This window comes from Hyposmocoma kahamanoa, unplaced genomic scaffold (genome assembly GCF_003589595.1).
Source record: "Hyposmocoma kahamanoa isolate Upper Pololo Valley unplaced genomic scaffold, ASM358959v1 98965, whole genome shotgun sequence".
Lineage (NCBI taxonomy): Eukaryota > Metazoa > Arthropoda > Insecta > Lepidoptera > Cosmopterigidae > Hyposmocoma > Hyposmocoma kahamanoa.
In genome coordinates, this window is record NW_020655737.1 from 1 (window position 1) to 14,481 (window position 14,481).

The 14,481-nt window shown below is 35.5% G+C and overlaps 1 protein-coding gene across 1 annotated transcript; it reads left to right on the top strand.

The window, feature by feature from the left end:
- Nucleotides 1-1,559: 1,559 nt before the first annotated feature.
- Nucleotides 1,560-11,317, top strand: LOC113238939 (zinc finger protein 28-like). The gene is made up of 2 exons (XM_026475787.1): nt 1,560-1,727; nt 9,934-11,317. Exons 1-2 carry the CDS (start codon nt 1,568-1,570, stop codon nt 11,229-11,231), a joined length of 1,458 nt encoding a protein of 485 aa, XP_026331572.1. The 5' UTR covers nt 1,560-1,567; the 3' UTR covers nt 11,232-11,317.
- The last annotated feature ends 3,164 nt before the right edge of the window (nt 11,318-14,481 follow it).

Genomic DNA, 14,481 nt, shown 5'->3' on the forward strand with positions numbered 1-14,481 from the left:
GTAAATACTTAATCATGAGTGTGTATAGTGTTATTGCAGTGTGTACTCTTATATCGAATAAATACTTACATAATCTTTGCAATATATACATACAGGTATGAGTGTGTGTAGTGTGAAAACAAATTAATAAAATATTTAACACATATTTAAAGTACATTTCTCCGTGATACATACACCACCACGATACCATTTCGCCTTAATAAACTTGATAGTGGCCGTGATGATAGAAACCGTGGCAGCCTAAGTGGGTTCGAATCAGTTCGTAGGTTTTTCAGAATTTATGTGCGAAATTTTATTTTAAATTTACTATGAGATTTTCGGTGAAGGAAGTCTCGTAATAAAACCTGCATGCACTTCGGAGAAGGTTCACAATCCTCGGAAAAAGTGTTAAGTCGCCAACCAGCAGCGAGGCGGAGGAGACCCGTGCTCAGCAGTGGGACTTACAAATGGGCTGATGATGATGATGATGATAGTGAAGAAGATCATCCGGTACAGAAACCAGGTCTTCTACGTAGAAGGTCATCATCATACACAGCCTGATTTCATCCACTTCTTTTGCCTATCCTCGACCACCAACCAGTCTTGCTCCACCTGTCATCATCTTTCCTTGCTATGTGTCCAGCTCATCCCGTATGAGTTCCATGATCCGAGTTCCAGCGTCCTGGACTTTCGTCCGTCGTCTCAACGTTCGGAACTCGATCTACAAGGTTGATGCCGAGCATGGCGCTCTCAACCTGTTCAGTCTCCGTGCGTGAGCTTCCATGTCTCGGCACCATACAGGGGGGTCTTCAGACTCTGTGGACCCTTGGCTCCGATTTAGAACTCTTCGATATTTTAACCGAATCGTTCGATCTGAACCTTTGAGTTAAACTTTCGATTCGGATTCAGATACTATATCGTTATCCAACAGCGTTTACCGAGTTAGTCGGTGAAATAGATTATAAGAAAAATTAAAATCCTTGTATATACATTTGTAAGACTTTAAAGGCCTGAAATATAGGAATTCATTAGTCTTGCATGAAAATAAATTAATAAAATTGAACAAAATCTAGACTTTATTTAAAATAATAAGAGATTTCCATATTACATTCTTGCTTTATAAACAATAGGACTGCGTAACTCATTCGATAACTGTGTTCTGAATAACGTTTGTAGCCTTTGCCGGTCGAGAAGTTCGAGTAATCGTACGGGTGTGACGTCATTTCGGTTCGGTTTCGAATACAACAGTTTGACGTTCCATTCGGGTGTTGTGAATAAAAATGAAAAGAAATCGTACGATATCTAATCGAATCGGTTGACAACGGAGTTATTGTAAGGTTCTGAATCCACCCCCAGATCTAATTTAATGATGTCATCTAACTTGCCAAACGAAGGCCATTCCAGCTGGATTCTTTTTGAGATATTCTTAGGCTGAGGCTCTTTGCCAAAGGATAGAACGCGTCGGAGATAGACGTTCTGATCGACTCTCTCCAGCCTCTCATTTCCCACGTAAGAGATCATTAATTGTTCTATGATTTTTTCATTCAATTTTTCAGTGAAAGAAGAAACAATCGAGGTACACTTAAACATGAAAAAAGAGGACCGTCCTCAGAAAATCCAAAAGCACAAAAACAAACCCAAGAAAGACGTCGCGTCATGTAAAGTCCAGAAAGTTGTCGACATAATAAAGCAAGAAGATAAACAGAAAAAGATCAAATTGTTAGTGAATAGATTGGCCAATTCCATATGTAAGTATGCAAACGTTAACCTTTTCATCACACTTGCTCGTAAACAGTGTCGTGACTTGCAGGCAAAGTCGACCGTAATGTCCTTTGCCCACAGGCTTTGTCATTGCTTTATCCCCCTATAGGTTTTTACGTCAAGATTATGTAAAAAGTTTTTATGCTCGAAAAATCTGAACGTATATGTCGCATAAACTTGAAGTCTAAAAAAAAACTAAATATTTATTTATGAAATGAATCTATTTTTCCGGATTTCAATCGCGTATATTTATTTTATCAAACAAAGAGACGTTTCGGGCCCTTTACAGGTGCCATCATCAGTCAACCGTGACTATGGGACCTATAAAAGGCCCGAAACGTCGGTTTGTTTGAAAAAAACAAATATACGCGATTTAAATCCGGCAAAACAGTTTCATTTCCGATTGATACATTTTTTAATAAATTGACACCTTATCGTTCAACTTCTTCACCAGTTACTTTATCGACCACTGATAACAATCTTGAACCTATGTGTAACAATCGCGAAAACCTAAGAACTCGATATTAACATTTGTTTTTTGACTATATTTTACAAATTTTATTTTGTTAATTCAAATTCTGCAGTGTTTTCTGTGCCTTTTATAACATTTTTGTTCGAGTTGTACTTAGTTGTATCCATGGAAGAATAACTGGCAATCTGTTTAAAAAAAAGAACAAAAACCAGCCATTTGCAAAATTCGTAAATGTTGTGAAGCGATGTTTATTCATACAAGAAATAAATCTATCGTTGTATCTATTTCCTCGCAAATGTGATGAAAAACATTGTATGTAGCACGGGCGGTAACAATTACAACCTCGAGTCATTAAAGCTCTCACTCAGCCTTCGGCTTCGGGCTTCTAACAAACTCTGGTTGGCAATTTCTTATTTATCCATCACAACATATAATGTACTTACTATTAAACCGTTCGAAATAAACCTGTTCGTGAAGCAGCGCTATGGACCTCCAAATCGGCCGGATTATTGAGTGACGTGACATATTTTTTTTATTATGAGTTTTGGCTTGGATACAAGTTTTTTGAGCCATGTCTTTGTTTAATTATCGGGACCCTCAATAAATATTTTCCATTGTAGTTCAAGTATACACTATGTTTTCCTTTCTCTTAAATAACTTAGTTCTCTTGTTTGGGTTTTCTAAATAGTCTTTTAAGCGTCGGGAGTCAATATTTATGTTTTCACTTTCACTTAAATCACATTATTGACAAAAACTTTGAACAAAAACTTTGAATTCGTAATTAGTGGAATTTTCAGGATAAAATCTTTTGTAGTTTGGTTTAAAATAAGGACTGTAGTTCTAACTTTCTTCATCACTATTTCTTTCTTCGTTTTTTTTCATAATATACTTACAATAAAAATAATCTTTGTAAAAACTGTAGCCGCCATTATTTTGGCGTGATTTAAGAAAGCGCATAATGTTTAAGAGAGGTAGAGGTGATCGTTATTGCAATAACAGATATTGTAATGCATTATTGTTACGCAACGTATAACTAACTCATTATCGAACAACTATCGAAGCTGCTGTTGCTATACTACTATTATATTGTTGCGTCCCATCCGTTACCCACTTGGCGGTAATTCTAAAACGCGTTGTTAAAATTTTCCCTGTTCAATATATTCCGATAAAATTTTGCTATTGAGAATCATCGACTATATAACCAAAAATAGAGACGAAATGTCATTTAATTTGTTTAAAAACTATTCTACCGTATGTCATTACCAGTGATCGGAATTGAGGGAGTTTTTATACCTAAAGTTTGAACGTTTTCTTAGTATGGACATACCCATTTCGTGATATGATCAAAAAATATCCCGGGATACGTATTACTTGAACTAATTTAAATTACTATTGAATAAATTCATAATACTACTGAATAAAATTAATATTGTTGTATTACGTTTTATTTATACGTAGGTATTTATTTATAATAATTATAGTGTTTAGTTTGACTCACTAAAGTAATTGTTCTTTCAAAAGGAGAAATATATCTAAGATCGGTACAGAATGTGTAGCAGTCTTCGCTGATGCTGTTATTAACATAAACATAAGTACTACATACATAAAATGGTAAAAACAAGATGTTCGTCACACAAAATAAAAATTTTTCAAGTTTTTATCAGACTTCGTTGTGGTCAAACGGACACTTTGATGAGTTTTTTTTTAAGATGAACTGCCAAAATGAGGTGATGCAATTTCGGTGAAAAATGGTACATTTATATGTTCTGGTTCCGTATTGAAATATTTGACTTGGTAATTTAAACATAATCGACCTTACTAACCAACATTCTGGTATTAAAAAAAACCAGAAAATTAAACTAAAACTAAACAACCTTTGCCCTTTGTTAAATATCGACGGTTTTTATAGTTTATCTTATCTTGTTTCTGTACTGTGTAAAAGAGATAACAGTTACGGCTTTCCACGTTGTGTGAAAGAGAAGCTATTACTTATTTCTGCAGCGAAATATCCGTGCAAAAAACTCTTGTAAAATCTTTTGCTGAGTGCGCACGTGTTGTGAAACTAAAGTGTTGACCCCGGCTTGTTATTTTGGAATTTCACCGGCTTTGTTTGACAACTACGGCTTGATTTTGTGGGCTGTACTACAAACGAATTTGATATTTGCTATTTTCTTATCTTCAGTGTAAAAATATTTGCAAATTTAAATTTGCTATCTAAACTTTTTTTATTTATATTTTATGACTTTATTAATAAATAATACAACGCACTATTGCATTTTAATTATGTAACTTGCAAAGTAATAAAAGAAGTCAAAATTTTTGATGATTTGATTATAAAAATGTTGAAAAGTATCATGATATGCCGGTTATTATTGCATCATATTACAAAACAAGACAACACCGAAATCCCTGCTTTAAAAATGTTTTATGAGGGTTAACTTTATTATCCCTGTTGTTGACATTCAAGTAAAAACGCCTGATAATATTGAACCTAGCATAATTTCTCCATTCAAATCCATCTAAAAAGACCACGTTACCACCATGTCGGCGTGGTGCCAGAACGTGCGATGATAAGAAAGCGACAAAGGGTGCCGCGTGGTGAGACAAAAATCTTTTTTTGTTAGTTTCTAAAGCTAATCTCATTGTCTGAGTGATAACTGGAAAAAAGAGCGAACGAGACAACATACCTGCTTGCGTGCAGTTACATGTAACCCCATTAAGTACAATTTTTGTAATTGTTCTTATTCGATGTTGTGCTTGTCATGCGTTCGGGTGTTATTTTGAGTTTTTCTGTATTTTCTGACAACTTGGCTATCTCACAACGGTTTTTGATTTGCATTGCGATCTGGATTTTGATTTACTTAAAACGACGACTTTACGCTACGAATCCCTGAACCAGCTTTTACCTGCGACTTGGACTTCATATTTATTTCACTTGCAAGGTAAGAATGAATTTTTTATTATTTATTGTTGAATTTTTAGTTAGACAATCTTTTTAATTAGAATTATTTAAAAAAAGTGGGAAAATACGGCAGAGTTTTAGAGATAAAAAATTAAAATAAATATTTAAAAATAGTAATTCACCCTGAATCTAATAAAGTTACCGAGGTTCGTAAAAATGTGCTAATAAACAGATACATTTAAACTACGTATGTAATATTTACTTATAATGTTTTTAATTTTAGTATAATTTTTTTCTTTTAATTTATCCAGAAAAAAATTACACAAATTACAAAATTATATATTTTTTCTATAACACTGCAATTTTTAATCGTTACACCTATAGGTTTTTGGAATAAAAAGCAGATTTCCGAGAAAAGACCTCAGTAATACCTATACCGTACAGTAGAATACCTATTTAACTTAAAAAAATGATTATGAAGAATGTGTAATTCTACATGTTAAAGAAGAAAATTATTAATTTTATTTTTAAAAGATCTATCTCGTTTCATAACATCCAGATATAAAAGTACCTTCATAAAAGTGACTACCCTGAAAAAAATTATAATTGAATATAACTTCTGAGTTTTACGATATTTGCGTGTGGTATTTTTATGATGAAATGAAAAATATGAGACCTCAATAATAATATAAATATCTTTTCCAAAAACGGCGGGCTTTAGAGAGAAAAAAAAACAAAAAAAATTAGGCACGCTGAATCTAATAAAGTTACGAACTTCGTAAAAGATCTTAAAAGTGCAACTTAAGACGTACTTTTTAACTATGTATACGGCTATTTAGTAGTAAAATTCGACTAGTTCTAAGCGCGCGTTAGCAAAACGCGCGTCGAACGCTCCTAAGAGAACAGGCTCTTAATTTACCAACTATGTGTTTAAAATGTATTTTTGTGAAATAGGCAGTTATATAATTAAGTACTTTTAAAAACTCTGTTTCAAAATGTTTTGACATGGTCATTAGCAGCTTTTTTTTATTTTAGGTATTATCACTATGGAAAATAGACCAAGATCAGAGCTGGTTTATAGCTGGGTTGTCGACTACCCAGAACTGGTTTACGATCCCGCAAGTGGTATCATATTTTGTACAATATGTGAATCCCACATAAAAGCTACTCGTAAAAGCAACGTAGATCGGCACATCATAAACGCACTTCATACAAGACGACGAAAAAGAACCCCGGATGAGTTTTATTTTGATTTAATAGAATTTTTAATATTATGTAACATACCTTGGACACAAGTGAGTAACCCAACGTTACAAAAATTTTTCAACAAGTATATATGTATAAAATGTTGTTGTACTTGCTCAAATAAGGCAGTACCTTCAGAATCATTGCTACGGAAACAATATTTTAACAGATTTTTTCAAACACAATTAAAAGCTACTTACGATGTAATCGGAAACAACAAGATTTGGTTATCACTTGACGAATCCACGGATTTTTTGGGAAGATACGTTGTAAATTTATTGGTGATGCCACTTATACAAAATGTGGCTACCAGACCATATTTAATAGCTTGTAAAATGCTAGAAACAGTGAACAGTATAACTATGTCCGATTTTGTAATAGAATCTTTAAGAAATATGTGGGGAGAATCATTTGAAGAGAAAACAAGTAATGTGTTAATGTTATGCACAGATAGTGTGGCATATATGTTGCGAACTGGACGCCTATTAAAAATTGATTTTCCTAACATTATTCATATAACGTGTTTAGCTCATGCTCTTAACCGATTGGCAGAACAAATTCGTTCACAATACGAGAATGTTGATTCCTTAATATCCAATGTCAAAAAGATATTTCTGAAATCCCCAAATCGGATCAGAATTTTAAAAAACATGTATCCAAACTTGCCGCTGCCTCCACAACCTGTAATTACAAGGTGGGGCACGTGGCTAAAGGCAGCAACATACTATGCTACACATTTTAGAGAAATATCGAATGTTTTAAACAGTCTTAACAGCAATGAGTCTATATCAATTAAAAAAGCAAAAAGAGTCATACGAAATGAAAATATCGTATCAGAGCTTAATTTTATTAATGAATATTTCACAATAATAGACGAAGCACTTACTGAAATACAAACAAAAAAAAAATCAATAATTGATTCATTTTTAATTTTTGATAAAGTCAGGTCTTGTTTAAGTTGGACCTCAAACGAATTAATAAATAGTAAGATAGAAAAAGTACTAGATCGAAATCCCGATTATGATGTAATTAGAGAAATAGGTGAAAAAATTGTGAAGGGAAATGAAACAGATTACGAAAATTTTTTCAAATTTGCGCCTCTTACGTCTGTGGACGTTGAGAGATCTTTCTCAACCTTCAAGTGGATATTAAATGTAAAAAGAAATAGACTTAAAGAAGAAAATATAGAAAAAATAATGATTATCTATTTCAATTCTTTACAAGAAAGGGAAACAGATCTAGTACAGGAAGAATGATAATTTTTCCTCTTTGAAGCATTTACCCCTAGCGCAAGCCATACAGAACTGGCTTCTAACGCTGGCATGGCGCGTGCGTCTTCTCGATCGATTCAAATTTCATGCTTATCGAAATAAGGAGCAAATTAAAAATGCGTGAGGAGTGATCCGCCATTTCAGCGCACGTGCTCTATTGCCGTCATGTGTGTTTTGTCCAGTTTGTGTGGTTTGCGCCTAGGGTGTCGATATCCTCTTTAAATATGTTCCTGACTTTTATTACAGTTGATTTCGATTTTTTGTTAAGCTATATTTTATTTTTATAAATGAGACATGAGTAAAATATATTTTAAATATATATAATTTTATTATTTTATTTTGTATTAATTATTCCCAAGTCCAACTTTTTATAGACGAAACTAAAGATACTAATAAAAATGAATTTCCAGCAAAGTAACGCCTGAATCTATAAATTATTTGTAGATAATTAATAGATTCAGGCGTTACTTTGCAGAAGTCCATGTTGATGAAAATGTAAGTTAATTAATTTGCTACTCCGCTAACCCAGTGACAGTTAAACCATGCAAAATAGCCACGCTTGTGTTGAATATATTTTTTTTTATGCAGATAAATAACTATTTCAAGAAAGTATTTAAACGTCTTTACTTTTTTTACTGGACTGGCTCTGAAATTATTAAATTCGTTTTAGGCACTCACCAGCCGCTCGCTAAGTCCTAACCTTGGTAAATTAATTTTTTCTTCTTAATTTACTCAAAAACTATAACCTGCGGAGTAAAAATTATAAGAACAAAAAGTATTTATTTATGTCTTATCTATCCAAAACAATCATTAGACAACTTAAAACAAAAAAAAAATCTATCGGAATTTTTTAACTCCAGTAGTCTTGGTAAATAAATTTTTTCTCCTTCATTTACTCGAAAACTATCGCTTGCTGAGAAAAATTAATAAGAACAAAAAGTGTTTATTTAAGTCTAATCTTTCCGCAGCAATCATTAAAAATAATTTAAAACAAAAAATCTATTCCGGTTAGTACCGGGATTTGTAAAAGGGAATGTCCACATTATTCTTAACGTTGCTCAAAGTTTCGATATAAAAACTCCCTCAATTCCGATCACTGGTCATTACTGTAACAACCTTGCTCCGATTGGCCAGCCCGAATTTGAAACAATTGACGGTGGGTGTCTCAATGGGTGTCGTCAATTGTATCACTTCAAATCGACCAGTTAGTTAACATTGAGAGCATTGCCAAAGAGTATTGCTTATATAGGGGAGCTTTGCTATAATGGACGAAAATTGCAAAATTTCATATTTAATTACCGATGAAACTTGATTCCGTTTTTTGTGTAATATTTATAGATATTTTGCTGTTTTTCCCCACACCACCGAATAGAACAGCACGCCATAGTTAGAGATATTATCCTTATTATAATAAATATAGAATACTTTTGGCATATACGGAGACCTACATACAGGTCAGTTGTTGGCGCTGTACTATTTCATTTTTCTAATTTGTAATTTCAGTGCAAACGAGAGTTGACATATATAAGTGATGTATCACTGATGAGTTACCAGGAATGTATAGCCCTTATTTCGTCTCTATTTCTGGTTATATACTCAATGTTGAGAAAACTCAGATTTCAGAACTGTTTTCTATGTGTTGAGTCCCTTCTTGGCAAATGCTGCCCGGTCCTTCTGGCACCCATATATAGGGTGTAAATCAATCGTTTCTGAACAGTTTCCAGGAGTAGAGTCCCTTCTTGGGAACAACTGCCCGGACCTTCTGTATACAGTAAGGCTGCCTTTCCACCAAAGATGTGCGACATAGCGAGGCGGTGTGCGAGGAAAAAATCCACCAATAGGATTACTTAATTTTCCTAACCTCGCTTGGCGCAGCTCGGGTGGAAAAGGGTTAGCGGAGCTAATTTGTGGAGTGTGTGCGAGGGATGCGGGCGAGGCATGTGTGCGGTGCAGGAAACTAGAGCTACTGAAAGTATGACATTAACTGACATTGACACATCGCCACCGCCCACTCCACGACACCATAACCCGCCCGCGCATAGCTGAAAATAGTCCATAACGCATCCTCGCATCGTGCTGCTGCATATCCTCTCACCGCCTAGCTACCTCGCACAGCTTTGGTGCAAAACATCACACCGTTTCACAACGCCACTACACATCCTCGCACCGGCTCGCTACCTCGCACATCTCTGGTGGAAAGGCTTATCTTTCTTCTCTGAATTAATTGTAAGAATGACTTCACGTTTTCTTTATTTGATTTATTGAAATTAACTTGTTACAAAACGTATTTTAATTAATTCCAGCCAGCCTGCCCGGGATCACAATAAAGAAAAACGGCTCTAAGACACACTCCAGTTTAACAAATATGAAAATGATCAAAATAACATCTAGCGCTGAAATGCTCGCCAGCAAGCCAAAGAATTGTTACCAACTTAAAAACGAGAAGATATTGAACAAGTGTCTCGAACTTCCAGCTGCTTCAGCGGTGAAAGAAAAACACATTAACAATTTAAAAACAATAATGCAGTATTCAAATTGTACACCATTCAAAGGCAGGAACTTACTCGGTTACATCTGTGCATACTGTGATCGTCCATTCCCTGATCCATCAGACTTAAGAACTCATACAGCTGCTGAGCATAAAAACAAAACAAACTTAAACATGAAATGGGAACATAACACTTATGCAGTTAAAATGGACATAACCGATTTAAAGTGCTTGTTGTGTGATGGTGAAATGGACAGTTTAAAGTCTTTGAGAGAACATTTAGCGACTGCACATGATAAAGTAATCTATAGTGACATTAAAGACCATGTAGTGCAATTCAGGCTGAAGATAGGTGACGTGTACGACTGCTGTATGTGTACAGCAAGGTACGAGACATTTAAATCTTTAACTCAGCATATGAACAGCCATTACAGGAACTTTGATTGCCCCAAGTGTGATACTTCGTTTACAACCAAGCGATCCTTGATTGTACATAGCGCTATACATAAAGAAGGAACATTTAAGTGCAATCACTGTGACAAAGTATTCTCAACTTTAGTGAAGAAAAGATATCATGAACGATGTAGCCATGAGAAACGTAACCGTGTAAGCCCATGTCCGTATTGCAAACTGGAATTTAGCAGTTACTATATGAAAAATGTACATTTAACCAAATTTCACAATGTAGAACATAAATACAAGTGCAATGTCTGCTTCAAAAAGTTTATATTGAAAAATTTGTTGATGCAACATATAAAAAAACAGCATTTAATGGAGAAAAATGTAATTTGCTCCGTCTGCGGTCACAAATTCTTCAGTTCCAAGGGTTTGAAGAATCACATGCTCAAACACACCGGTGAGAAGAATTATAAATGTCACGTATGTAATAAAGCATATGGTAGAAAGTATACATTGAACGAGCATCTCCGTATACATAACAACGATAGAAGGTTCCGTTGTGAAGTGTGTGCGATGAGTTTTGTGCAAAAGTGCAGTCTAAAGAGTCATCTGCTGTCCAACCATGGTATAAGTTTGGCTGCTAGTGAAATATCGGCTAGTGGACGAACGCAACAAAGTGTAGAAAGCGAACCGGGTAGTGTTTCTCCTTGTTAGATTTTTGTTTTTTGGCCACATGCTATCGGTGTTATAAAATTTTCCCTTACGACATTTCAAAATTAGATACATTAACAAAATTATTACCTTCTTATCGTAAGGGAAAATTGAAATGTCCATTATTTCCACTGTCATAGTGAGACCACAAGCAGTTAATTTTTGATATTATTTTGGCAAGTATATACAGGCTGTATATATGAAAGTGAGACATATTCGTGCATGTCATACTAAATCATGTTACAACTTAACATAGGCTAAAATAAATTAGGATATGGGATAGAACAAAAAATAAATCAACAAATTTGTTTTGGAGTGTACATAGGAATAAACCGATTCCCTTTACGCTTGATTTCGAGTGCATTGGGAATACTACCAAGCGAGCGCCGAGTGAGACAGCAACAATAACAATGATTTCACACCTCTCTCTCGCCTACTCATTTATGTTATGATGAAAAAGCTGTTATCGAAATGATTACCTTTTAGCTTACGTTAATTATTTTTTACTTATGAACTATCATCGAAATGTTTTACATACTAAAAAAGATAATTAAGTTGTCATTTAATAAGAATTGAGGTTTTTGGCGTAGTTAAAAATGTGAAAGCAAATTATTTACAATTATGGATTTTTTAGTTATTTACACTTACGTGGTACGGAGCAAGTGTTGAAAATGTCTACCGTTTTTCACAATGCATACTAGCACGTCGTAGTTTTGTTTTAAATTGATCAACACAAACACATTTTGTCTCACAGTATAAAATGCTGAGATAATCCTCTCATGCAACAACTTCGACACTGTTCACCTCCTCCGCGTAAACTCCAATTTTGGGAACATTTCAATAGCTCGCCTCACACTATCATCACTTATTGCGTAAAGTCGCACCATATCAGTCAATTCGACGTTAGAATAAATATCCATTTTGCAGGCGAGTGGCGCGTTCGCCGCCGGCGCAGTGTTCGGGCGAGCGGAAGTACAAATAATTTACGTGTCTTCGCTAGGCCAAGGTCGCGCATGCACTGTCTCTGCAAACAGTACCGACCTGTGCTTTGTTCTCGCTGCTGCGTCTGTCGGAGCAATAATAGTGGTGTGCATAGATTTCGATAAGTAACGTTGTTTAGAAATAATAGTCGATAAAAAAAAAATTTTTTTTAGTATGTTTAAGTTCATCAGTTTATTATTTTTTGGGTTCAGAATCAGGAATATAACGCACTCTATAAGTATGTCTCACTTTCAAATATACAGCCTGTATAATATACTGATGTTAATTATTATATTGTATATATATAATAATTCATGTCAATTAATTCCTCTTTAATATTTATAACTTTTTGCTATGTAATATTATTCAAATTTTGATCAAGCATGAGCTAAGATTCTGAACTACGACAAATTGACCCCTCCTACGTAAAGCATCGTATGTCAAAAAAAATACAGGGGAGCGTTTAAAGTTTTGAATTCTCTCAAATGAGCATAACACGTGACTTTAGCATTTCTTAGTTTTATTAGGCAAAGCTCGTTACTCACATAGAGTGATCATCTAATAGATCATCTAACCGATATCTAGGATTTTATAATACTCTATGTGACATACGATACTTTACGTAGGAGGGGTCGAAATATGCGTGTCAATATACCAGCTAATTTATAAATAAACACTTCCTATATATGGGTAGACGGTGCTAATCCTAAACAAAATAAAAGAATAGTTGGCACTATTCATAAAAATCTGTGCAATAAGCGCCACCTAGTTGATTTGTTTGTTACCACTACAAATTAAAGTGGCTTTAATATTTAATATACCCATATTTATCAATGTAAAACAAATTAGTTACAAAATTAGCTATTTGGTACTCGTCGCGAATTGGCAATTGGTTTTGGCTGAGTCAGCAAGGCAATGTTGAGGACCCAGGGTGACAGTTGAGGTCATGGGGAGCTGTCGGCCAGAGACAGCATCCGAACTCACCTCCAGTCGTAGCGGCCTCCCGTTCCACTGGATGTAGGTGAATTAGGACGAGCGAGTGCGTGTTTGCCTGCGCAACCACTTACGCACTTAAATATGTCCCGCGCATATGACTGCTTTTGCTTTATAGGACTCCGAATTAGACTAAGTCCTACGGCGACAGGTGGCGGTAGAGAGGTCGGATAGTGGTGCACACTCGACTTTGTCCAAAGCCTGCACGTGGGCGGCTCAAGAAGAGTGGCTACAATCGAGTATATAACCAGAAATAGAGACGAAATGTCATTTAATTTGTTTGAAAACTATTCTGCCATATCATTACTGTGACAACTGCGCTCCGATTGGTTAGCCCGAATTCGAAACAATTGACGGGTGTCGTCAATTGTTTCACTTCAGTACGACCAGTTAACTTGAGCTTTGCTATAATGGACGAAAATTGCAAAACTACATATTTAATTACCGATGAAATTAGATTCTGTTTGTTTTGTAATTAGATGTTTTGCTGTTTTTCCCCACACCACCAAATAGAACAGCACGGCTTTGTCGGAGATATCTTTATTACAATAAATACAGAATATTTTTGGAATGTACGGAGAGTACACACAGGTCAGTTGTTGGCGCTGTCTATATTTCAGTGCAAACGAGAGTTTAAGTAATGTATCACTGACCAGTTACCAGGAATGTATGGCCCTTATTTCGTCTCTATTTCTGGTTATATACTCGATGGTGGCTACTGTAGCCATCTAAGGGCACATGAAAGAGCAAACAACCGTAGCTCTAATTCTAAACAAAGCAGTCGCTGTAGCCGAAACCGGTTAGGACATACACACACACACACACACACTCGTCGCGCCATCTGGTGCACTAATAGGTACTAAACACCCTATTATTACGCTGTCTTGTACTACGATTAGCAGCTCTCTCCAATTATTGGTCCTTGGTACTACATTCTAATACAGACGCTCGGGTTTTTTTGTTGCACGTATATAGATTGTTTAAAAACCGACACTTGTGGTTAGCGCGTACTGGGTTAGGTAGATAGCGAAAAAATCATAAAACTTACCCATCGTACTGTAGATCACACTTGCATTGACCTATTTCATTGACCCATTTCTGAGGCGAGGAGACGCGCCGGGTACGTGAGTTGTCCTTTAAGTCGGTGACTATGTCCGGAAATTGTCGCAGGACACTGCCACTTGGCATCTCCGGCACTAGCCCGGAGAGCTAGTAGAGGATGAGCTAGACATCTTCCGGTCACTCCGGCCGCGTAGGAATTTGGGAACTGGAGAGGCGC